General features: G+C 43.5%; 1 protein-coding gene across 2 annotated transcripts in view; it reads right to left on the bottom strand.

Moving 5' to 3' along the window:
- LOC134315259 (serine/threonine-protein kinase 10-like) overlaps positions 1-27,500 on the bottom strand; it is a 54,276-nt gene that overhangs the window by 17,911 nt on the left and 8,865 nt on the right. Inside the window, exons 2-13 of one of the 2 annotated variants that reach the window (XM_062996341.1) lie at positions 23,360-23,524; positions 22,662-22,710; positions 20,129-20,278; positions 19,924-19,996; positions 18,500-18,694; positions 18,289-18,370; positions 14,435-14,566; positions 13,108-13,929; positions 12,895-13,025; positions 9,168-9,291; positions 6,837-7,016; positions 3,380-3,472 (exon numbers count right to left, since the gene is read on the bottom strand). In XM_062996341.1, the coding sequence (XP_062852411.1) occupies positions 3,380-3,472; positions 6,837-7,016; positions 9,168-9,291; positions 12,895-13,025; positions 13,108-13,929; positions 14,435-14,566; positions 18,289-18,370; positions 18,500-18,694; positions 19,924-19,996; positions 20,129-20,278; positions 22,662-22,710; positions 23,360-23,524 (2,196 nt within the window). The remainder of the gene's footprint in view (positions 1-3,379; positions 3,473-6,836; positions 7,017-9,167; positions 9,292-12,894; positions 13,026-13,107; positions 13,930-14,434; positions 14,567-18,288; positions 18,371-18,499; positions 18,695-19,923; positions 19,997-20,128; positions 20,279-22,661; positions 22,711-23,359; positions 23,525-27,500) is intronic. The other variant, XM_062996342.1, reaches the window with a different exon arrangement.

Here is a 27,500-nt window from a genome sequence, read left to right as displayed (position 1 = left end):
GCACGCCGACGTCAGGAACCAAACAGATCAAAACAATTAAAAACATGTTTACAGGAACAGAACAAAGTACAGCCTACACGATGGAAATACACCCCCTAGTGGGCACGATCGGCACTGCAGGAGACTAAATCGGCAGCTAGTCTGCAGGGTGGGAAAAGACGGGACTAAAAAGTGGAGGAACGTGGAGATCAGTGCGTGACTCTCCCTACGCGAGACCGACCTCCACCGAAGTACGGGGGGATAAGAAGGGGTCGATGGAGCGCTCACACGCCGCGTGTCGGGAGAATATACCCTCCTCGTACACCGTCGGGGTCTCCAGCAGAGGAAGAGGAACTGGTTATGACTAAATACAGGGAAAAAAGGAGAAAATGCTGAAATAAAACAGTAGCATTTAAAGCCGAGCCCCCGTCTGAGTAATTAAACCAGTCCGTGCATCATTACTGTACCACACCCAGTGGTCCTGGGGAAACCAGACCCACTGTGACCCTGACCAGGATCTCATGAGGCTTAAACACCTTACAGCAGCGGTCCCCAACCACAGAGCCATGGGTCATTTATTACCAGGCCGCACAGAAAGAATGAATAAAAAAGACGCTATAAAAGCAGTTTTATTTTTAGGTGTTATTATCTCCCGTCACCACTAGGTGGGAGCAGCGTCTCGTTGCAGAGAAAAAAGCTGATTTTACATCGTTTATGAGCAGTATTAATAAATCCTGCCGCCCCGTCGGTCAGTGAAATGATATCTTATATGAAAAGGTTGGGAAACGCTGCCTTACAGTTTAATTACAGCTGCATGAAAACACAAACACTCAGCAGGGGTGCATCGTCCTTCAGTGACTCCCACTAGGGGGCGCCACAGCGGATCATTCATCTCCACCTCACCCTGTCCTGTCCTGAACCTCCTCTTCTGTCCCCCCAAAGCACCTGCAGATCCTCCCACACCCATAAACCTCCTCATCCTCCTCAGCACCTTCTCCCTATAGAACTCTCATCCCTCCTCTGCACATGCTCAGATCGTCTCTGCTCCGTCCCTCTAATAAACTCCGTCAGCATCAGCATCTTCATCTCATCAAGACTCTTCCTTTTACTCTGGTACATACCCTTCTATGACAGATCAGTCCTGCCACTCTACACCACCCACTCCACCCTCCGCACTCTCTCCTGCTCCTCTCTACCACACCCTCCGTTAGAATTCTTACAGATGTGACTGTGATCCCGATAGTATTATTATAAATTCCTGCAGCCGCAGTGATTAAGTTTTCTGTAGGTGGCAGCACAGAGACTCGCGTACAGAGAAAACACACACACACACACAGAAAACACACACACACACACACACACACACACAGAAACACACACACACAGCACCGCAAACAAGTGCACCCCCCTGCTCACATGTGCCAGCCGTCAGTTCGTATAAACGTGGGCGTGTTCGACCCCGCCCGCCTGATCTGATCACGTGATCGTGAGGAGCGCCGCTGCAGAACGTTTCGGGATTGGTGGGAGGCAGGCACATGTGACGAGGGGTGGGACAGGGAGAGGGTCAAAGGTCGAGACTTACATCCTGCATCTGAGCGTTGAACAGAGCGCACGAGGACAACTGAAACGACTGAATCATGACCTGGGCCACGCCCTGTAGAGCAGAACACACCCGGCCGGGTCAGGGACAAAACGCTCAGCGCCCAGTAAACCCACACACACCACACACACACACACCACACACACACCACACACACACCACACACACACCACACACACCACACACACACACGCTCTCAGCGCCACGCCCCGAACCCCCGGCCTAAGCTCAGAGGTTAGAAATGTAACTGTCTCACAGTTAGAGTCGTGAACAGCATCAGGTACATCTGGAGATGAGCAGGTTCTCCTCACGACGTTCCTTCATTCATTCAGCATCAGGACATAAATGATCAGGTAAACCATTACTAACAGATGCGCTCAAGAACAATATGAATACACACTAATTACCCCGGGGGTTTAATTATCAATACAACAAAAACATTCAGTCGATATAAAGCAGATCAAAGATTAACGGCTCAAAAATACATTTAACTGAACATTAAAGTACAGGATGGGTGAGGGTTTAAATCTCTAGTTTATATTTAGGTCTATATAGTGCCTATCTTTAAATGTACAGTGTGTGTGTGTGAGTGTGTGTGTGTGTGTGTGTGTGTGTGGAACAGAGAAAGTGAGGGTTTGGGAAATGCTGCTCCGCCCTTTTATTACCGTTGTTACGCATTTTCCTATAATTTGTCACTTGAATGTAGAATAAGAATTAAATGTTAAATCTAAACCTGAAAGTACAATTTTAAACGAGTGTAGTTTTTAGACGGGGCTCAGACGGTGCTACCCCGACACCGCTGAGATCTCAGACTCTTGAGTTTAAATCTCAGTTTCGCTATCAGCCCGTCAGGCGCCTACACAGACATGATTAGCTGTGCGTGAGGGTGAACAGACTGAATAGATGCTTCCCTGCTTCTGCACTAGTGACCTCTGCTGGCTGCTTGAGGAGCTGCACAGTGATGGTGAATAATCGACTGTAGTGACTGTACGTGATCCTGATCCCTGTGTGAAGGTTCACTACTGCACCCGTCTTTCCTGTCTGCAGGGGTAGAGGAGATACGACTGGGGAACTGGATACGACCAGGCTGGGAGAAAATTTAGGGAGTAATTAAAAAAAACCAAATGAAACACATCAAGGTCATTAAGGTCTTCGTTTCTCTCACTGTAAATAAAGCTAAACCCCAGCACTGTGGGGAGGAGTGGGGAGGGGCTGCTGAGTGTCAAACACTGTAGGTGTGATGGTGGTGATGATTGTAATGATGATGTGATAATGTGATGATCATCATGTGATTATAATGATGTGATGATGATGTGATTATAATACTGATCATGTGATGATAAAGATGATGATGTAATAAAGATGTGATTATGATGATGTGATGATGATGTGAAGATGAAGATGATGATAATGAAGGTGATGATGATAGTGATGGTGATAGTGATGGTGATGATGTGATTATAATGATGTGATGATGATGTGAAGATGATGATTATGTGATGATGATGATGATGTGATGATGTGAAGATGGTGGTGATGATAGTGATGATGATGTGATTATAATGATGCGATGGTGGTGGTGGTGATGATGATGTAATGATTATGTGATGATAATAAAGATCATGTAATGGTGATGATGGTGATGATAATCATGTGAAGATGATGAAGATGATGTGATTATAATAATGATCATGTGATGATAAAGATGATGATGTAATAAAGATGTGATTATGATGATGGTGATGATGATCATGTGATGAAGATGGTGATGTGAAGATGAAGATGATGAAGAGTATTTACCTGCTCGTGCTCGGCCGCACTCAGGTCCTCCTTTAAAAGTTTCCTAAGAGCTTTGCGTATGTGTTTGGGGGACATGCTGACCTCCTGCTCAACCTACAGCGTACGAGGAACATTCAGGTACATTCAGGCTACTGAGAGTACAGCTGCTAGTCTGTACCACTGATAGAGGGCATGCAGAGGTATTCTGATTAGTACCACACCAGCCCTGATCACCCAGGAGGAGGGGAGGAGGAGAGGGTTCGGATGATTAGAGGAGATTTTGAACCCTGAAGGAACCACAGGTGAGAGGTTCTGGTACCGAGTTCTGGTTCTGTTAGTGTGAAGGATCAGATCTGAGATCAGCACCTGCGTACTCACCACCACCACGTCATGATATCAGTGAAAGATCAGGAGAGGAGGAAGATCATGAACTGAAAGGTCGAGGTTCATCTTACAGGACGAACTAAACCCCCATCATGTTAAAGCCTTTAAACTCAAACCTCTAAAATGATGCACACTAAACTGTCAGTGATTGTATACCCCATAAACATATGAATAAAGTGCTGCCACAACAGGAACCTGATTAATGCAGCTCTCATCACATGAACTTACTACAGGAATGCGGCTTTATATCGTTTTATTAATGAAGTCATTTATTTCATTATTAGGATTGTAAGATGATGTTTGTTCTCCACTTTGGTTCTGTTCATGACAGGTAGTTCCAGGTTACCCATGATTCATTAGTCCAGGTTCAATATTAAACACCACCATGGCTGATTTTGTGTCTCCAATTCACCTCACACGCCTTTGTACTGTGGGAGGAGAACATGCCAAACTCCAAGGTCCTGGGGAATCGAAGCCAGGACCTTCTCACTGAGAGGTGGCAGTGCTACCCACCGAGCCACCGTGCCGCCCTGTATACCATATTTTTAGTTCCCCGCCCACACTGATGTTCCTTCCACTGTTACTGTGTCTCACAGCCTCTGAGATCTGGGTTTGAATCTCAGAGGTGCTATCGGCCAGCCGGGTGTCTGCACAGACATGATTGGTTATGTCTGTCTGAAGGGAGAAGGACGTCTGAAACTCTGTGATGGCTTGTCACCCTGTCTAGGGTATTCCCACTGTGACCCTGACCAGGATCTGACACCTATTTTAGGTTTTTGAGAGTCAGACACACACTGGTGTACGATCGTGTGCTCACTGCAGCTCATCAAACTGGCTTCTGCTTAATGGGAGGGCTGGTGACGTGGGTATATCATTACACCACCACCCCCCCTTCACCCCCACCCAAAATATATGTTTAAATAAAATAAACACCCCAGTTTAAAGTGCATCATTTTAAGAGATTATTAATAAATTCTATTTTTAATTCTATACAGGAAAAAGAAATGATGATGATTATAGAGTTGAAACCCCATCACCACAACATCCGGTCCTACACATCACATCACATTCACTCAGTCATCATTATTAATGTTCACACACACACTGATCAGCCATAACATTAAAACCACCTCCTTGTTTCTACACTCACTGTCCATGTTATCAGCTCCACTTACCATATAGAAGCACTTTGTAGTTCTACAATTACTGACTGTAGTCCATCTGTTTCACCCTGTTCTTCAATGGTCAGGACCCCCACAGGACCCCCACAGAGCAGGTATTATTTAGGTGCTGGATGATTCTCAGCACTGCAGTGACACTGACATGGTGCCGGTGTGTTAGTGTGTGTTGCGCTGGTATGAGTGGATCAGACACAGCAGCGCTGCTGGAGTTTTTAAACACCGTGTCCACTCACTGTCCACTCTATGAGACACTCCTACCTAGTCGGTCCACCTTGTAGATGTAAAGTCAGAGACGATCGCTCATCTATTGCTGCTGTTTGAGTCGCTCATCTTCTAGACCTTCATCAGTGGACACAGGACGCTGCCCACGGGGCGCTGTCGGCTGGATATTTTTGGTCGGTGGACGATTCTCAGTCCAGCAGTGACAGTGAGGTGTTTAAAAACTCCAGCAGCGCTGCTGTGTCTGATCCACTCGTACCAGCACAACACACACTAACACACCACCACCATGTCAGTGTCACTGCAGTGCTTAGAATCATCCACCACCTAAATAATACCTGCTCTGTGGGGGTCCTGTGGGGGTCCTGACCATTGAAGAACAGGGTGAAACAGATGGACTACAGTCAGTAATTGTAGAACTACAAAGTGCTTCTATATGGTGAGTGGAGCTGATAACATGGACAGTTAGTGTAGAAACAAGGAGGTGGTTTTAATGTTATGGCTGATCGGTGTATAAAACAGTAATTAAAACTATTATACATCATTATAAACATTATAATTAAAATAAACATTATAAACATTATAATTAAAATAAACATTATAAACATTATAATTAAAATAAACATTATAAACATTATAATCCTGTCTGTACAGTAAAGCAGAATAAACAGCAGCAGCAGGAACAAACCAGAGTGATTGAAGTCGTGCAGCACATCAGTACCACATCAGTACAGCAGAGAAACGGGACTGAACATGAAGCTCAAACCCACAAACCTGCAACCCACAACCCACAGCCACATCTACACGGTCATGCAGAGCAAAACAAAACTGATCCTCTCACGCACGAGAGAGAGGAGATAAATGTAGAACAAACCACCAACATCACACTGATACAACAGAGCCTCCTCATTTAGTCATATCCAACTCCCCTCTACTGCTGCAGACCTCCACTCCTGACCGAGGAGGGTCATGTGACTAACACACGCCCCCTCCCACACGTGTGCAGCACCGACCGCTTCTTTTCACCTGCACCAGGCTGGTTCATACGGGGATCCGTATCATGCACGGAGAGTCACACACTGATCTCCATTATCCCCCGTCTCTGTGCAGCACCATCCATCAGCCAGCAGAGGGCGTCACTGCAGCACTTATGAGGAATCCCCAGCAGCACTCCCACCCACGAACAATCCAATTGTTGTCTGTATAGGCAGCCGAGTTAGAATGCTTGGCGCCCCCTAGCGGGCACAATTGACAGTGCGGTCTGCCGGGTGCGAAAAGACGGGACTAAAAAGTGGGTGGGGTCTTGGACACCGTGTAAGGACCCTGGTTAGAGGACCGAGGTGCCTGTACAGAAGTGGAGGAACCTGGAGATCAGTGCGTGACTCTCCATGAGCGAGACCGACCTCACGCACAGATCCACCGAAGTACGGGGGGATAAGAAGGGGTCGGTGGAGCGCGGGTGTGTCAGGAGAATATACCCTCCTCGTATACCATCGGAGTCTCCAGCAGAGGAAGAGGAACCGGCTACGACTAAATACGGAGAAAAAGGAGGAAATGCAGAAATAAAAGAGAAAAGCAGCAGCGTCGCTCCTCCACCGAGCTAAATCAGAACGACGCGGCGGCGCGGCTCCAGATTAGCATCCCGCTACAGTACTAAAGCAGAGTATTAACCATGACTGCCGGGACCCTCGTACCTCTTTTTTGCGGTTCTTGAGCATGTTCTGGAACTTGGAGAACTCTTTATCCTGCTCTGATTTGATCCTCTTGGCTTCGTCCCTCAGACGGTTGGTGTGATCCTGCTCCATCTTCTCCACGGTCTGCTTCTGCTGCTTCTCCAGGTTCTCCATCTCCTGATCATACTGACGCTTCTTCACCTGAGCACACAGGAGCAGAGACATGTGTAGAAATGTGTGTAGAAATGTGATGCAGCACAATATTGAAATGATCTGAAATAATGACAGTATGACAGTAATAAATGTGCTGTGATGTGATGGAACAGTCGGTTGTGTTTCAGTTATGAAGCTGAGTGACGTTACATCAGTGTAAACCAGGTGTAGGTGTGTGTGTGTGTGTGTGTGTGTGTGTGTGATGGTACGCTGGTACGATGCACTGGGTCAGGGACAGGTTGAAGATGACCGTGAACACCGGTGCTAGCTGGTCCGCGCAGGCTTTGATGACTCGGCCGGCGATCCCGTCCGGTCCTGCTGCTTTCCTGGTGTTCGCTCTCCTGAAGGCTCTCCTGAACATCACTCTCCCTGATGATGAGGGGTCTCTGCGTTCCGACGAGCTCCGTCTGCATGCTGGTCACGCCGGTAGCGCTGATGGCATCGTTAGCGTTGCCGGCTGCAGCCTCGAAGCGAGCGTAGAAGGTGTTCAGCTCGGTCGCCAGAGACGCGTCCGCACTCACCAGTCTGGAGGGTGGGCTTCTGTAGTCCGTGATGGTCCGTAGTCCCTGCCACAGGGTTCTAGAGTCACTCTGCTGGAACCGTGTCTCTGTTTTCTCCCCGGAGCGCCGCTTCTCCTCCTTCACCGCTCGACGTACTCTGTAAGACGCAGCTTTATATTCCTCCATGTTACCGCTGATGAGCCCCGCGTTGTAGGCAGCGGTGCGAGAGTTCAGGGCGTCGCGGACGGTTTTATTCATCCACGGCTTCTGGTTGGGAAAAGTTTTCACTACGGTTTTCTCCACCGTATCGTCCACCAGTTTCCCAACCAATCCCACAACCGCTTCCGTAAACACGCTGACGTCATCAGCGGAGCTCTCTCGGAACATATCCCAGTCTGCGTCATCCAGAGCGTCCTGCAAGGCAGCCACCGATTGGTCCGTCCAGCGCGTGACCTCCCTCTGAACCGGAACCTCCTGTTTCAGCCTTTGTTTATATTTAGGCATGAGAAAGATGGCGGCGTGATCAGACTTTCCAAACGGTGGATGAGATTGTGCCTTGTAACTGTCTTTATACGGAGTGTAACAATGATCCAGTGTCCGTTTCCCTCTGGTGGGACAGGTGATGTGCTGATAAAAGTTCGGTACTGCACGTTTGAGGTTAGCGCTGTTAAAATCACCAACCACAATAAGTGCAGCGTCCCGGTGATGAGTCTGAAACTGTGTGAGTGTGTCATGAAGTTCACACAGTGCAGTGTCCATGTTCGCCCGAGGTGGAATATAAACGGTGCCGACAATGACCGAAGTAAATTCCCCAGGAAGGTAGAAAGGACGAAACTTGAGTGCCAGAAGTTCCAGGTTAGGTGTGCAGGAGCGTGCAAGAGTAACAACGTTGGTATTATCACACCAGCTGCTGTTTACCATCATGCACACACCACCTCCTCTTGTCTTTCCCGACTCCATCGTTCTGTCCATGCGGTATACCGAGAAGCGCTCGGCCGGCTGGATGACGTGGTCCGGTACCGCTGGGTTCGGCCATGTCTCGGTGAAGCAGAGAAGGTCGCAGTCCCGAATGTCTCTCTGGAACTTGATCCTGGCCCGGAGGTCGTCGAGCTTGTTGTCCAGAGACCGGACGTTGGCTAACAGGATACTAGGCAGGGGAGCTCGGTGTGCCCTAGCCCTCAGCTTGTTCCTGACGCCGGCTCGTTTCCCTCGGGGACGCCACCTCGGGTCCCGTCCTTTGTTGTCTCTCAGGATCTCCTTCGGCCACGATGAATCCGGAGTTAAAAACGGCGAAAGGTGAGTGGATTGTAGATGAATAGAAATAAGAGTACTTCTATCATATCGGATACAAGCCGTGGTGAAAAGAAAAAGAGGTTAAAACCGATAAAAAGCTGCGAAATAAATAAAAATAGGTAAAAAGTTGTCGGAGCAGTCGTGACGGCAGCCGACCTCACCGGCGCCATCTTGAAGTATGTGATGGTGTGTGTGTGTGTGTGTGTGTGTGTGTGTGCTCTTCTTCACATCTTTCCACTGTATGAGATATCAGTTCAGTTCTGGTTCCTGTGTAACCGGTTTGTTTCTCCTCTGTAACCCTGCTGGACCTTCCCTAATGTATTTATCAGAAGAGGAAGTTACTGACCATCATTTCCTGTTCGAAGCGGCGGAACAGTTGTTCTTTCTGCTGCTGTAGTTTGTCGGTGAGCTGCTGGTGAGCGCGCTGCTCCTCCTTCTGTAGGAACCTCAACTCACGCAGCTCCTGTCGTCTACACACACACACACACACACATTATACACACATCATATATACACACACATCATATATACACATCATATATACACACACACATTATACACACATCATATATACACACACATCATATATACACATCATATATACACACACATCATATATACACATCATATATACACACACACATTATACACACATCATATATACACACACATCATATATACACATCATATATACACACACACATTATACACACATCATATATACACACACACATTATACACACATCATATATACACACACATCATATATACACATCATATATACACACACACATTATACACACATCATATATACACACACATCATATATACACATCATATATACACACACATCATATATACACATCATATATACACACACACATTATACACACATCATATATACACACACACATTATACACACATCATATATACACACACATCATATATACACATCATATATACACACACACATTATACACACATCATATATACACACACATCATATATACACATCATATATACACACACACACATTATACACACATCATATATACACACACACATTATACACACATCATATATACACACACATCATATATACACATCATATATACACACACACATTATACACACATCATATATACACACACATCATATATACACATCATATATACACACACATCATATATACACATCATATATACACACACACATTATACACACATCATATATACACACACATCATATATACACATCATATATACACACACACATTATACACACATCATATATACACACACACATTATACACACATCATATATACACACACATCATATATACACATCATATATACACACACACATTATACACACATCATATATACACACACACATTATACACACATCATATATACACACACATCATATATACACATCATATATACACACACACATTATACACACATCATATATACACACACATCATATATACACATCATATATACACACACACACATTATACACACATCATATATACACACACACATTATACACACATCATATATACACACACATCATATATACACATCATATATACACACACACATTATACACACATCATATATACACACACATCATATATACACATCATATATACACACACACATCATATATACACACACACATTATACACACATCATATATACACACACATCATATATACACACACACATTATACACACATCATATATACACACACATCATATATACACACACACATTATACACACATCATATATATACACATCATATATACACATCATATATACACACACATACACACATTATACACACATTATACACACATCATATACACACACACACACACACACCATATATAAATATATTAGGGCTGGGCGATATGGATCAAAAGTAAAATCTCGATCTATTTTCGCTGAACCACGATATACATCTCGATATTTTTTTCATCCCATAAGGTAATAACAAAAAGACACTTCTGAGACTAAGCTACAGTGGTGCCAAAAAGTATTTAGTCAGCCACTGATTGTGCAGGTTCTCCTACTTAGAAAGATGAGAGAGGTCTGTAATTTTCATCATAGCTACACTTCAACTATGAGAGACAAAATGAGAAAAAAAAATCCAGGAAATCACATTGTAGGATTTTTAAAGAATTTATTTGTAAATTATGGTGGAAAATAAGTATTTGGTCAATAACAAACAAGCAAGATTTCTGGCTCTCACAGACCTGTAACTTCTTCTTTAAGAAGCTCTTCTGTCCTCCACTCGTTACCTGTATTAATGGCACCTGTTTGACCTCGTTATCTGTATAAAAGACACCTGTCCACAGCCTCAAACAGTCAGACTCCAAACTCAACCATGGCCAAGACCAAAGAGCTGTCGAAGGACACCAGGAAGAAAACTGTAGACCTGCACCAGGCTGGGAAGAGTGAATCTACAATAGGCAAGCAGGTTGGTGTGAATAAATCAACTGTGGGAGCAATTGTAAGAAAATGGAAGACATACAAGACCATTGATAATCTCCCTTGGGGTCAAGATCTCATCCCGTGGGGTCAAAATGATCATGAGAACGGTGAGCAAAAATCCCAGAACTACACGGAGGGACCTGATGAATGACCTGCAGAGAGCTGGGACCAAAGTAACAAAGGCTACCATCAGTAACACACTACGCCGAGAGGAACTCAAATCCTGCAGTGCCAGGCGTGTCCCCCTGCTTAAGCCAGTACATGTCCAGGCCCGTCTGAAGTTTGCCAGAGAGCATATAGATGATCCAGAAGAGGATTAAGAGAATATCATGTGGTCAGATGAAACCAAAATGGAACTTTTTGGTAAAAACTCAACTCGTCGTGTTTGGAGGAAGAAGAAAAACCCAAGAACACCATACCTACTGTGAAGCATGGGGGTGGAAACATCATGCTTTGGGGCTGTTTTTCTGCAAAGGGGACAGGACGACTGATCCGTGTTAAGGGAAGAATGAACGGGGCCATGTATCGTGAGATTTTAAGCCAAAACCTCCTTCCATCAGTGAGAGCATTGAAGATGGAACGTGGCTGGGTCTTCCAGCATGACAATGATCCCAAACACACCGCTCGGGCAACGAAGGAGTGGCTCCGTAAAAAGCATTTCAAGGTCCTGGAGTGGCCTAGCCAGTCTCCAGACCTCAACCCCATAGAAAATTTGTGGAATCCGTGTTGCCCAGCGACAGCCCCAAAACATCACTGCTCTAGAGGAGATCTGCATGGAGGAATGGGCCAAAATACCAGCTACAGTGTGTGCAAACCTGGTGAAGACTTACAGGAAACGTTTCACCTCTGTCATTGCCAACAAAGGTCATGTTACAAAGTATTGAGTTGAACTTTTGTTATTGACCAAATACTTATTTTCCACCATAATTTACAAATAAACTCTTTAAAAATCCTACAATGTGATTTCCTGGATTTTTTTTTCTCATTTTGTCTCTCATAGTTGAAGTGTAGCTATGATGAAAATTACAGACCTCTCTCATCTTTCTAAGTAGGAGAACCTGCACAATCAGTGGCTGACTAAATACTTTTTGGCCCCACTGTATATATATATAAAATATACACACACACACACACATACATCACACACATTATACACATCATACATATACACACGCATACATACACACAGAAACACATTTAGTTTAATATAATTTAATATAAGACCCCCTTTTTAGTCGTATCCGATTCCCCGATGGTATTTTCCCTCTACTGCTGCAGACCTCCAGTCCATATGGTTCATATGGGGATCAGTATCATACACAGAGAGACACGCACTGATCTCCGTTATCCCCCATCTCTGTGCAGCACCATGGATCAGCCAGCAGAGGGCGTCACTGCAGCAGTGATGAGGAATCCCCTCCACCAGAGTTCTCTCCTAATAACCGCTGCAGTTACGCCCTCTGCTGGCTGATGGATGGTGCTGCACGCAGCCCCTCGACCGAGCCAATCATCATCCATATAGACGCCCGGCCTATACCGATAGGATCAATAGAAAGTTGAGAACATCACCTCAGGAACCTCATCTCATCGTTCTTGGTGTCGCGGTCAGTGATGATCTTGGACGTGGTGACGCTGACCTCCACTCCGTCCACCATGAACTTACGCGTCTTCTTCATAGTCTTCTTCTGAAATTTGGAGTCCTGTAGGAGGAGGAGTCGGAGTCGTGAGTCATTACACTAAACACACGCGAGTCAGAAGTATGTGGACGCTGGCGTGTTTTACCTGGACTGAGACGGATCCCTCTTTACTCCTGGACAGGAAGCTGGAGATGGAGAGGTCCATGCTGGTGGTATCGGCCGCGGAGCTGCTGCCAGAGTCCGAATCCTTCTCTGTATCGGGCTTCACTGCTGCCGGCGCCATCGGGTTCTGGTCCACGTGAGGTTCCTCAGCGGCTCTGGGGGACACGGAACGTTCCTCGGTTTGTTTCGGCCCGCCCTCTTCCTCTTCCTGTTCTCCGTTGATGATGATAACGGGCGGGGCGACCTCAGAGCTCGTCTCACCCTCATTCGGTTTGTTTTCCTTCTCATCAGGAACTCGAGTCTCCGGATTCGACTCGCTCGTCTCCTCCTGTTGGGACGTTTTCTTTTCCATCTCCTCCTCCGTCTCAGGTACACTGCTGGTTCCGTCCTCAGGTTCAGCAGCTTCTCTTTCCTCCTCTGTCGTCACATTCGGTTTCTCCTCCTCCTCCTTCTTCTCGACCTGCGGGGTCGTCTGTACATGATCAGCATCTCCGCCGGGTTCCTCCGTGGGCTCCTGGTTCTCCTCTCCAGTCTCCTCACCGATGACCACAGGTTTCTGGACAGACGTCTCCAGGATCTCTGTGGTGTCTGACGTCGGAGGTTCTGGTTCTTTCGGAGTCTTTTCAGCGGCGGGTTCAGGAGTCTGGTCCTCAGCGGCTCGATCAGCAGCAGGTGTTTTATCCTCGGTTGGTTCTGGTTTCTCACTGAGCGGCTCTGTTGGCACACTGGCACCTTCAGGAGGTTTATCATCCTCAGAGCTGCCAACACTGACCTCAGATGGAGCTCGTTCATGACCGGGAACGTCCTGCAGGAACAGAGAAACCACGATGAGAATCGTTCTGTACAGAAAGTGCCGATAACATCTCGGATTCTTTACTATTTATTTCTCCCTTTTTCTCCCAGTTTAGTCATATCCAGTTCCTCTTCCTCTGCTGGAGACCCCGATGGTGTACGAGGAGGGTATATTCTCCTGACACGCCCTCGCTACGACACGCCCACCCTCCATCGACCCCTTCTTATTTGTCTGTACTTCGGAGGATCGGCGTATGAGGTCGGTCTCACTCATGGAGAGTCACGCGCTGATCTCCACGTTCCTCCACTTCTGTACAGGCTACTAACCAGGGTCCTTACACAGCGACCCCGCCCACTCTTTAGTCCCGTCTTTTCCCACCCAGCAGACTAGTGGCTGGTTTTGTCTGCTACACTGCAGAGCTGAGATTCTAATACACCAGATCATCACATCAGATGAAGCAGAATGTAAACACTGTAGTTCTGGTGTTTAAGGTGAGCAGAATAATGAACCCTCGTACCAGCGGTGTTTCCGTCTCCTCTTCATCCTCCTCATCCTTACTGTCCTCAATCTCCTCATACACCTCAGCTTTAGCCTCAGCGATCAGCTCACGCAGGGGTCTATTATCAGCCACGCTCGAAACGAACGGGTGCTGAGAGACCAGAACAAGAGAAATATCATTAATGCACAAAAACTATACCATATATACCTACAGCTATATATACATCTATATCTACAACCCCAAATCAGAAAAAGTTGGGACAGCATGGAAAATGCAATTAATAATAAAAACACAGTGCTCCTAATATTGACTTTGACGTTTATTTGATGTCAGACAGGATGAAGCTGAGATATTTCGTCTTTTATCTGCTCAACTTCATTTCATTTATTAATAATCATCCATTCCTGGATTTCAGACCTGCAACACATTCCAAATAAAGTTGGGACGGGTGTAATTTAGGACTAGTAATGAGATGAAACACTAAATGCTGTGCACTAAATGCGGTGCTGTGCTGGGGTGGCAGCATTAAAAAGAAAGACGAAGCAAGACTGGACAAACTGATTAGACGAGCTGGTGCAGTGGTAGGCATTGAACTGGAACCACTGGTAACAGTGGCAGAAAAGAGGACACTGTGTAAACTCTATTCTATCATGGACAATGTCAGTCACCCACTGTATACAGTGATTATTAAACAGAGGAGCATGTTTAGTGACAGGCTGCTGTCTCAGAGCTGCTCCACGGACAGGCTTAGAAAGTCATTCGTACCCAGAGCCATTAGGCTCTACAACTCCACCAGGTAGGGACGGCTGACTGTAGCTAAAGACTGAGGGTTTCTAGTGTAGCCATGTGTGTATGTACTCGTATGCACTTGTATGCACTTGTGTGCATGTGCAGGTGTATATATATATATATGTACAGTGTATCACAAAAGTGAGTACACCCCTCACATTTCTGCAAATATTTCATTATATCTTTTCATGGGACAACACTATAGACATGAAACTTGGATATAACTTAGAGTAGTCCGTGTACAACTTGTATAGCAGTGTAGATTTACTGTCTTCTGAAAATAACTCAACACACAGCCATTAATGTCTAAATAGCTGGCAACATAAGTGAGTACACCCCACAGTGAACATGTCCAAATTGTGCCCAAATGTGTCGTTGTCCCTCCCTGGTGTCATGTGTCAAGGTCCCAGGTGTAAATGGGGAGCAGGGCTGTTAAATTTGATGTTTTGGGTACAATTCTCTCATACTGGCCACTGGATATTCAACATGGCACCTCATGGCAAAGAACTCTCTGAGGATGTGAGAAATAGAATTGTTGCTCTCCACAAAGATGGCCTGGGCTATAAGAAGATTGCTAACACCCTGAAATTGAGCTACAGCATGGTGGCCAAGGTCATACAGCGGTTTTCCAGGACAGGTTCCACTCGGAACAGGCTTCGCCAGGGTCGACCAAAGAAGTCGAGTCCACGTGTTCGGCGTCATATCCAGAGGTTGGCTTTAAAAAATAGACACATGAGTGCTGCCAGCATTGCTGCAGAGGTTGAAGACGTGGGAGGTCAGCCTGTCAGTGCTCAGACCATACGCCGCACACTGCATCAACTCGGTCTGCATGGTCGTCATCCCAGAAGGAAGCTGACGCACAAGAAAGCTCGCAAACAGTTTGCTGAAGACAAGCAGTCCAAGAACATGGATTACTGGAATGCCCTGTGGTCTGACGAGACCAAGATAAACTTGTTTGGCTCAGATGGTGTCCAGCATGTGTGGCGGCGCCCTGGTGAGAAGTACCGAGACAACTGTATCTTGCCTACAGTCAAGCATGGTGGTGGTAGCATCATGGTCTTGGGCTGCATGAGTGTTGCTGGCACTGGGGAGCTGCAGTTCATTGAGGGAAACATGAATTCCAACATGTACTGTGACATTCTGAAACAGAGCATGATCCCCTCCCTTCGAAAACTGGGCCTCATGGCAGTTTTCCAACAGGATAACGACCCCAAACACAACCTCCAAGATGACAACTGCCTTGCTGAGGAAGCTGAAGGTAAAGGTGATGGACTAAACCCAATTGAGCACCTGTGGCGCATCCTCAAGTGGAAGGTGGAGGAGTTCAAGGTGTCTAACATCCACCAGCTCCGTGATGTCATCATGGAGGAGTGGAAGAGGATTCCAGTAGCAACCTGTGCAGCTCTGGTGAATTCCATGCCCAGGAGGGTTAAGGCAGTGCTGGATAATAATGGTGGTCACACAAAATATTGACACTTTGGGCACAATTTGGACATGTTCACTGTGGGGTGTACTCACTTATGTTGCAGCTATTTAGACATTAATGGCTGTGTGTTGAGTTATTTTCAGAAGACAGTAAATCTACACTGCTATACAAGCTGTACACTGACTACTCTAAGTTATATCCAAGTTTCATGTCTATAGTGTTGTCCCATGAAAAGATATAATAAAATATTTGCAGAAATGTGAGGGGTGTACTCACTTTTGTGATACACTGTATGTATATATGTGTGTAGGTATTTGCATATGTGTACATGAGTATAAATGTGTATGTATTTGCATGTGTGAATATGTATGTATATGGGTGTATATGTGTATGTATATATTTGGCTATATTGGCCTCATTGTGCAATATTGTCACATGTCACTTTACTATTTAATAATTTAATAATTTAATTACTATTCAATTTTTACACTAGCAATATACCTCATGCATCATTACAGTTACCAGTTATTCATTTTATGTTAATCACAAGAAAGACTCTGTTCTATTTTTACTTTTCTGTTTCCTTTTGTTTTGTTTTGTACTGTTAATTATTTGTTGTATTATGCTACTGGGGCTTTAATTTCCTTCGGGATCAATAAAGTATCTATCTATCTATCTAAATAATGATGTGATGTTAAACAGGTGATGTGAACAGGTGATTGTGATCATGGTTTGGTACAAAAGCAGCACCAGGAAAGGCTGAGAGTCTCTGATGAGTAAAGATGATCAGAGGATCCAGTTTGTCCACAAATGTGTGAGAAAATGATTAAAATGTTTAAAAACAATGAACCTCAAAGAAAGATTGGAAGGGATTTGCATGTTCTCCCTCTACAGTGCAGAATATCATAAAACCATTCGAGGAATCAGGAGGAATTTCAGTGTGTAAAGGTGGAGGGTGCAGCTTAATCTGAACGCTCGTGATCTACCATCCCTCAGACGCATCAAGAACCTCCACTCAACACTAGCTGATATAACCACATGGGTGAGGGATTAGTTTATCAAACCTTTATCAAGCTCTACAATACAGAGTTACTGCACTAATCATACTTCACACTTTACTGTGCAAAAAAGAAGCCTCATGTTAACCATGTCCAGAAGCGGCGTCCACTTCTCTGGGCTCGGAGGCATCTAGGATGGACCATCACACAGTGGAAACGTGTATTGTGCTCAGATGAATCAGCAGTCCTGACCTGTCCCCGATAGAGAACGTGAGGAGGATTCTGAAACGACGACGACCCCCCGTACTGCTGCACATCTTAAGACGTGTTTGCAGGAAGAACGAGACAAAATAAAAGCTGAAACACTAAATCACTCGCTCTCCTCCGCGACATTACAAAGTGGTAAATGCTTTACTGTCCCAACTTTATTTGGAATGTGTTGCAGGTCTGAAATGCAGGAATGGATGATTATTAATAAATGAAATGAAGTTGAGCAGATGAAAGATGAAATATCTCAGCTTCATCCTGTCTGACATCTAATCAAAACAAAAGCAAATGTAAATTGTATTTTCCCAGATCGTCCCAACTCTTCCTGATGTGTGTTTGTATGTATAGATCTATAGATAAACGTGTATATTTGCAGGTTCTCCGAGGTTCACCTGTAGAAGTTGTGTGGTGCTCCAGCGATGGTCGACGTTCTTATCCAGAGCTTTCCTCAGGAAATCACTGAACTCTGGAGACCTGATCATGCAGAGAGAGAAACCTGGTTTAAGATTCATCAGGGAACCGGGTACGACTAAACTGGGATAAGAAGTGCATTTGTGAGAACAGTAGATAATAAAACAGACTAAAGGGGTTTGGTGACGTTACCATCGTGACGGCTGCATGAGGGTGGGGGGTTCAGACTTGGCGATTTTGAGCAGGACCCTCATGGGGTTCATCTCGTGATTGGGCGGCTCGACCTGCGCCAGCTCGATCATCGTCACGCCCAGAGACCAGATATCAGCTTTAAAATCGTACGGTCGGTCCTTCGACGTCTCACACATCACCACCTCAGGGGCCATCCTAAAATCACAGGGGGGAGAGGGGTCAGAAGAGGTCAAGAGAGGAGAAAACGGGGAACAGAACTAATGACTTTCTGATGGTTATTAAACCACAACAAACAAAAATCACAGTTTGGACGTCTCTGATGTTCTAGACCAGGGGTGCCCAGTACGTCGATCGTGATCCATCAGTCGATGGCACAGTGCACGCTGGTAGATCGCGTCTCATTCACACAGTTCAACGTGATCGACATCAAATGCGGCCACTGTTTCTTAAATCTGTGGTTTGTTACCATAGCTACACCTCAGTTTTCACTCATCAGTAGCCAGTTTGCACCATTTTTGCATTTTTCCTTTCTGTAACCTGCACCGTTAGTGAAGACGAGAGGCGACCGAGCACAAAGAACCACAAACGCTTCGTTTCGGGCAGGAACGCTGCAGAGACGCTGTTTCATTCATACAGGGAAGAAGCTGAGGGAGAAATTTAAACCCTCAATCTGACACTCATATGAAGTCGAGCGCCTCTGCTGGACAGGTTTGGAACTGAGGAAAAATATCCTAACATGAGAAAATGAGCCGCGTATTTAACAGCATGTTTGGATCGACCTGCTTGTGTGAATCAGACTTTTACCACATGATACTACTCAAACTTAAACTCAAAAGAAGCTTTATTGACAGGACAAATAAGGACATTCGTATTGCCACAGCAAGTTACACAGAAATATTAAAAATAAGAAAGAACAAAAATATACAGAACATAATGACAATAATAATGATAATAATGAAGACTAAATATGGGTCCATCCTTACTGATGAACACTTGGAAGCCTGATGAGAATCGGTATCAGCAGCTCCTGTCCAGATACATGAACCTGACCGACACCATTCAGAGTAAATCATCAGAATAAGGTCAGTGTGATTGTTCAGCTGAATATCAGTACAGGAAATGAAGCGCATTTAAACAACAATGAGGCCGACCTCAAAAAGTAGATCACGTTGACCTGTCGACTGAAATAGTAGATCTCAAACCACGAAAATGTGGACACCCCTCTCTAGAGAAACCAGTCTGCACTTTATTACTGTGTAATAGTGAAACCTAACAGTAAAATAAGCCCAGCGTTTCTGCTCACACAACTGTTATCTAAAATTAATTCAATTAATTTGTTTTATCTCAGTAAAAAGGATGTACTGGTATGTTTTTATGTACATCATTACATTAGTGGAAAAATAGTATAAAACCGGTAGACGCACCAGTAAGGAGTTCCGATGAAGGAGTCTCGTCTCTGAATGGTCCTGGTGTTTTTAGCAGAAACTCCAAAATCAGCTGAGTGAGAGATGAAGCAGATTAGAGACACAATCTCACCCTGAGATCAGCACCATCAGGAATCACTAAATAATACCACAATTTAATATTTAATAACTCTTCAGTACTGGGGTTCGGTTCTGGTCTCCTCACCCACTTTGACGTCCCCGTCTGAGGACAGCAGGATGTTCCCGGCCTTCAGGTCTCTGTGGATGATCTTATTCTCGTGGAGGTACGTCAGCGCGTCCAGGGTCTGTTTACACACCACCCGAATCTGGGGCTCCGTCAGCGGCCTCTCCAACTCTGAGAACACACACACACACACACACACACACACACACACACACACACACACACACACACACACAGTCTGGAATATCAGGACTAGGAACCAAAACTCAGTTCTAATTTAGAACCAAATACAAAACAGCAAGTACGGCGGGTACAAACTAAACTTTAAAATAAGATATGACTTTATTGTTCTTATAAACTGTCGTTTCCTCACAGGTTTATTATAGTTTATTATAGTTTATTTTGATGGGTTTACTCTGTGAGTGTTTAGTTAACACTTAATGATAAAAGAGAATAAAGCTGATTTGACCCTTTTTTACCAGGTTCGAATCAAAACAGAGAATCAAAAAGAAGCAGAATCAGGATCAGAATCACTAAAACACAAACCACACAGAACCATACTGGAACATTTCTAACACACACACTATAACTCCAGTTATAAGACAGAAATCCCCCCCCCCCCAACACACACACACACACACACCTAAAAAAACTTCCGAATGATTCTCATAACTGTGGTTAAACTTGATCACTAGCAGCACTGAAGCAGACGTGGAAGCTCTGAAGCTGAAGAACTGCTCCACTCTCTTTTACTCTGTGGAACTTTTACTCTGGTTTTTTTATATGTTTAATCTAGATGTAAATAAAGCAGAACGATGAGCTGCATCCTCCTGTAGCTTCACACTTCTTAATAAGAGCTGATCGTTCATGGTACAGAAATAAAACCATCGTGGCTGAACTGTGGTCAGGACCCTGATACCAGAGAAAAAAGGTTATTACCATGGAGACGAGAGGAGGAGAGAGTCGGTACTACAACTCTAACTCAACACTAACTCACTAAATCAACACCACTGCTAAAGCAAAACCACCTTCAACAGCAGTACACTTCACTAACAGTTCCTCTGACAGTTCCTCTAATAACAGCTAGGAGCAGAGGAGCATTAAATTCAGCACTGATCAGCTGTAGTGAGTCTCCATCATTCTGCACCACCTACTACCAAACTACCAGAACATTTCCAGTAAAACCCTAAATAAAGCTCGTGGGTTTAAACTGCTGTAACACTCTCGGCTCAGGACCCCCCGCTGAGTCTGTAACGCACGTTTAAACTTTTATAGCAAAACGTCACGCTTTAAAATGATTCAATCTGGGTGAGAGCTCAGGTGGAGCGATGGGATAATAATGATCAAATATTCATTAATTAATAATAACAATTATAATAATGATCAAATATTAATTCATTAATAATAACAATTATAATAAAAATTGAAAAGTAATTAATTAATAATAACAATTATAATCATGATCAAATATTGATTTATTAATAATAACAATTATAATAATACTCAAATATTAATTAATTAATAAGACGAATTATAATAATGATCAAATAATAATTATTTAATAAGAATAATTATAATAATTATCATATATTAATTAATTAATAATAACAATTATAATTATAATCAAAAACTTATTAATTAACAATGACAATTATAATAATTATCAAATACTAATGAATTAATAATAACAATTATAATAATAATAATCAAAAAATAATTAATAACTATTATAATAATCAAAAATTAATTAATTAATAACAATAATTATAATGACAACAACAGTAATAATAATAATAATAAATTAATTATAATAATATTAAACAATAAATAATAATAATAATAGTGATGATAATAATAACAATAATCAATAATATAGTAGTAATAATATTAATAAAAAAAGTTATAATATTAAACAATAAACAATAATAATAATAAATAACAATAATTATAACAAAAATAAAATAAATATTTGATAACCATAACCATCAAACAATGAATCAATGAATAATAACAGAATATTTAGAATACAATATTAATAATAATAATACCAACAATAAATAATTTCATTAATTATTCAATTAATTATTCATTACTGCAATAATAACAATAAAATACATAAAATAAATTAATAATAATAATTATAATATTAATATAATCATATTAAAAAACTATTTATAATATTAATAATAATAAAGACTTCAAAATAACAAAAACTAATTATTATTATTATTTAAATTAATTATTTAATTAATAACAACAATAATCATAATACAATTAATAATAACAAAAATAAAATCTATTATTAATTATAATCTTTATCATAATATTAAAAAATAAACTAATAATAATAATAATAACAGTAATATTAATAATATCATAAAAAAATAACAAAATGAAGTAAATTTTTCTATTAGTAATAGTAATATTAATACAATAATAATAATAATAATAAATGTAATAAAATAATAATAATATAAACAATAATAAAAGTAATAATAGTTATAACAATAATAAAAATACAATAAAAATAATAATAATATATTACAATTCTTACCCAGCATGACAGCATCAACTGCACCTCCTGCACAAAACTCAATCAGAATCTACACAGAGAGAGATTATTTAATATTAACTGTTATATCAAAGAAGTATAAATTATTTAACTATACAGAGAAAATAACAACAATAAATGATGTACAGAAGCCTCGGACACTTCTCTCACAATCACACCATCACTGAATCACTGTGACTGAAGGTACTTGGGACTCTACAGATTTAGATCCACATGTAAGTAAGTGTAATAAATGTAATAGCAGATTAATGCGGCGTTTTAACCTAAACCAGGAGAGACTCAACATGAACGTGACGTGATGATCCTGCAGAAGAAAACCAGATCAGATCATCAATTATTCATCACCACTTTCACCACTCCATTGTGGGGCGGGGGGGGGTCATCCGAAACCAGTTACACCTCACCACTCAGAGTCAGAGCTCAGTGTCTACATATGTACACCACCAGTAAGAGACTGGGAGGAACTGGGAGAGCGTACAGAGAGTCATGCACTGATCTATACTATACAGGTCTCAGGCGCCATCAATCAGCCAATGCTGCAGTTATGAGGAGGGTATAACTCCGCCGGAGGAGATTCCTCATACCCGCAGCATTAACGCCCTCTGCTGGCTGATCGATGGTGCTGCACAGAGACCCTCAGACAAGCTTATGGTTCAGGATTTCGGAATATCACTACTTACCCAGAGTTTGTCCTCGTAGTAGAAGGCATCCAGCAGTTTGACGATGTACTGGTGCTCACAGGAAGCCAAGATGTCGATCTCCACCATGTAGTCGTCCAGCTCCTCCTCCGTCTTGGTATCGATCACTTTAGCAGCGGCGAAAACCCCCGTCTGTTTGTTCTGAGCCTGAAACCAGCAGCAAAAAGTCATTTTAATCACCTGATCATGACAACATGGAAGTACAGACCGGTGCTTCATCCACCACTCTCCGTGATCACGTCCAGCACTTCACTGTGGAGCGTCCGGCCCTTTTTTAATAACCGCCACGCCGTCCACACACCAAAACCAAAACCAGCGTCCAGCTCCGAGTGTCGCTCAGCACCGACTCATTCAGAAGATTCAGGAAAGATGAACTTCAGGATTTTTGGACTAAAGTTTCACAAGTCGAGTCTAAATGTGGTGAGAAGAACCTTCATTACTGTGCTGATTTATACTGAGTTTAGGGGTCTGCTGTTCTTTTTGGGGTCTGATATTCGTCCTTTTTGGGGTCTGATGTTCCTCTTTTTGGGGTCTGATGTTCCTCCTTTTTGGGGTCTGATGTTCCTCCTTTTTGGGGTCTGATGTTCGTCCTTTTTGGGGTCTGATGTTCCTCCTTTATGGGGTCTCATGTTCGTCCTTTTTGGGGTCTGATGTTCCTCCTTTATGGGGTCTCATGTTCGTCCTTTTTGGGGTCTGATGTTCCTCTTTTTGGGGTCTGATATTCGTCCTTTTTGGGGTCTGATGTTCCTCCTTTATGGGGTCTCATGTTCGTCCTTTTTGGGGTCTGATGTTCCTCTTTTTGGGGTCTGATGTTCCTCCTTTTTGGGGTCTGATGTTCATCCTTTTTGGGGTCTGATGTTCGTCCTTTTTGGGGTCTCAAGTTCGTCCTTTTTGGGGTCTGATGTTCGTCCTTTTTGGGGTCTGATGTTCCTCCTTTTTGGGGTCTCAAGTTCGTCCTTTTTGTGGTCTGATGTTCCTCCTTTTTGGGGTCTGATGTTCATCCTTTTTGGGGTCTGATGTTCGTCCTTTTTGGGGTCTCAAGTTCGTCCTTTTTGGGGTCTGATGTTCGTCCTTTTTGGGGTCTGATGTTCCTCCTTTTTGGGGTCTCAAGTTCGTCCTTTTTGTGGTCTGATGTTCCTCCTTTTTGGGGTCTGATGTTCGTCCTTTTTGGGGTCTGATGTTCCTCCTTTTTGGGGTCTGATGTTCCTCCTTTTTGGGGTCAGATGTTCCTCATTTTGGGGTCTGATGTTCCTCCTTTTTGGGGTCTGATGTTCCTCCTTTTTGGGGTCTGATGTTCGTCCTTTTTGGGGTCTGAAGTTCGTCCTTTTTGTGGTCTGATGTTCCTCCTTTTTGTGGTCTGATGTTCCTCCTTTTTGGGGTCTGATGTTCCTCCTTTTTGGGGTCTGATGTTCCTCCTTTTTGGGGTCTGATGTTCCTCCTTTTTGGGGTCTGATGTTCCTCCTTTTTGGGGTCTGATGTTCATCCTTTTTGTGGTCTGATGTTCCTCCTTTTTGGGGTCTGATGTTCCTCCTTTTTGGGGTCTGATGTTCCTCCTTTATGGGGTCTGATTTTCCTCCTTTATGGGGTCTGATGTTCCTCCTTTTTGGGGTCTGATGTTCCTCCTTTTTGGGGTCAGATGTTCCTCATTTTGGGGTCTGATGTCCTTCTTTTTGGGGTCTGATGTTCCTCCTTTTTGGGGTCTGATGTTCCTCCTTTTTGGGGTCTGATGTTCGTCCTTTTTGTGGTCTGATGTTCCTCCTTTTTGGGGTCTGATGTTCGTCCTTTTTGGGGTCTGATTTTCCTCCTTTATGGGGTCTGATGTTCCTCCTTTTTGGGGTCTGATGTTCCTCCTTTTTGGGGTCTGATGTTCCTCATTTTGGGGTCTGATGTCCTTCTTTTTGGGGTCTGATGTCCTTCTTTTTGGGGTCTGATGTTCCTCCTTTTTGGGGTCTGATGTTCCTCTTTTTGGGGTCTGATGTTCCTCCTTTTTGGGGTCTGATGTTCCTCCTTTATGGGGTCTGATGTTCCTCCTTTTTGGGGTCTGATTTTCCTCCTTTTTGGGGTCTGATGTTCCTCCTTTTTGGGGTCTGATGTTCCTCTTTTTGGGGTCTGATGTTCCTCCTTTTTGGGGTCTGATGTTCCTCCTTTTTGGGGTCTGATGTTCCTCCTTTATGGGGTCTGATGTTCCTCCTTTTTGGGGTCTGATGTTCCTCCTTTTTGGGGTCTGATTTTCCTCCTTTTTGGGGTCTGATGTTCCTCCTTTTTGGGGTCTGATGCCCTCATTGTTAGGGTTATGGATGTAGGGACTAGGGACCACCCTACAATTGGCTGAAATAAGGCACAACGTTGAGCATCTAAACATCACAACCCTTGATCAGGGGTCCAAACGGTGGAACCACAGTCACTGGAAACAACATCTGGATTTGCTGGCCCTAATTTATCCTCCGGTGTTTACTGAAGGAACGTTTGTGTGTTTGATCCCAAACAGAAGCAGCAGCAGCTCACTGAGGTGAATCTTATTAAACTCACACGCTTCCACATTTACATTTTAATGTAAATAAGTGACGTTTAGGTTTCAGGATTCTTTAAGCATAATTAATAAATCACCAGCGTTTGTATAAACACACAGCAGAACGAGTCTCTCATACAGATTCATGTTTTATATAGCAGAAGTTAAAATCAGGTTCCTTCACTCTCGACCAATCAAACGTCCAGCTGGAGTCAGACATTTACACACCACATCCAATCAGACTCAGGCTTTACTGAGACAGAGCCCGCCTCCTGATCCTGACTGAGCTGAGAGAGGGAACGTTGATCAGTGGTCTCTCAGTCAGGATGATGTAAACTGTGTGTAGAGAGATATCAAGGTTTATAATGATGTGAAACAGAAGGGCGTGGTCGCTCAGATCTGTGTGTGTGTGAGCTGGAGGTTCGTGTGTGTGTGTGTGTGTGTGTGTGTGTGTGTGTGTGTGAGTTGGAGGTTCGTGTGTGTGTGTGTGTGTGTGTGTAGAGAAATCACTGGAACACTCGGGATCTTATCGATGATTAAACAGGGAACAGGAGCTGGTGTGTGAGGTGCGGTGTTTGCTTTAGGGTGGAAGCGACGTAAGTCGGTGTGTGACATGAAAACCAGACTCTCACACACACACACACACACACACACACACACACACACACACACACACACACACACACTGGGGCGTTCATGGGTTGGGAAACAAACCAGTCCGTGAATCTATTTGTACTGGGAGAAACTAAAAGATACAAATAAAGCAGCACGTCACTAAATAATGGGACGCTGAAGTTTGGAAGCATTGAGCAGCTGACTGGTTTACTGGGTTTTGTTCTGAATCAGACTGAACAAAGCTCTCGATTCTTAAGAAATCCCTGAAACAATGGAGCTCTTGGTATTAGACATGAATCACCACTGTTCCACACGTTTAAGGGAGGATGAATGAGTAATCGGACTGTACTGATGACCGATCCGCCCTGTGCTCCCGGTTCTAATGATTAAATGATTTGGGTTTGATGGAGGCCACGCCCGTCCGACTGTACAGTGAGAGAATAAGAGCGGTGTGATCATGAGCATGAGGAATGCGGCCCGACTGCCTCCCTGTACTGCCTAAAATAGTTCCTACTGTTATCATCACAAACCTATCAGCTCTATTAGAGAACATACAGAAAACAAGGTTCCACCAGGACCAGGACCAGGGTGCACCACAGAACACAAGTGTAAACAACACACACACACACACACAGTGCAGATAAACACAAACAGTACAATAAATACAAGGTAAAAGGTGAGAGGAGACGGGGCTGAACACTGGTGTGGTCATGGTTATGAGTACAGATTAAATATAACGTGTATATAACAGGAGTAATAATGCGCTTCTGATGTGAGTAACAGAGCAGCGTGTATATAACAGCAGAACTTATATAACACAGTAATGTACAGAAATGTCAGGGGTATTTTTGGATCAGTCAGAGTCCAGGAAGCAAAACTGTGTCAGTTATGTGTGTATATGTGAGAGCATAAGTGTGTGTGTGTGTGTGTGTACAATGTGTGTATGAGTACATCAGTGTGTGTACAGTGTGTGTACAATGTGTGTATGAGTGTGTATGT

The sequence above is a fragment of the Trichomycterus rosablanca genome, chromosome 5 (genome assembly GCF_030014385.1).
Source record: "Trichomycterus rosablanca isolate fTriRos1 chromosome 5, fTriRos1.hap1, whole genome shotgun sequence".
Taxonomy (NCBI): Eukaryota; Metazoa; Chordata; class Actinopteri; order Siluriformes; family Trichomycteridae; genus Trichomycterus; species Trichomycterus rosablanca.
The sequence above is the reverse complement of the archived record's forward strand: the minus strand, read 5'-3'. Positions and strand labels throughout refer to the sequence as shown.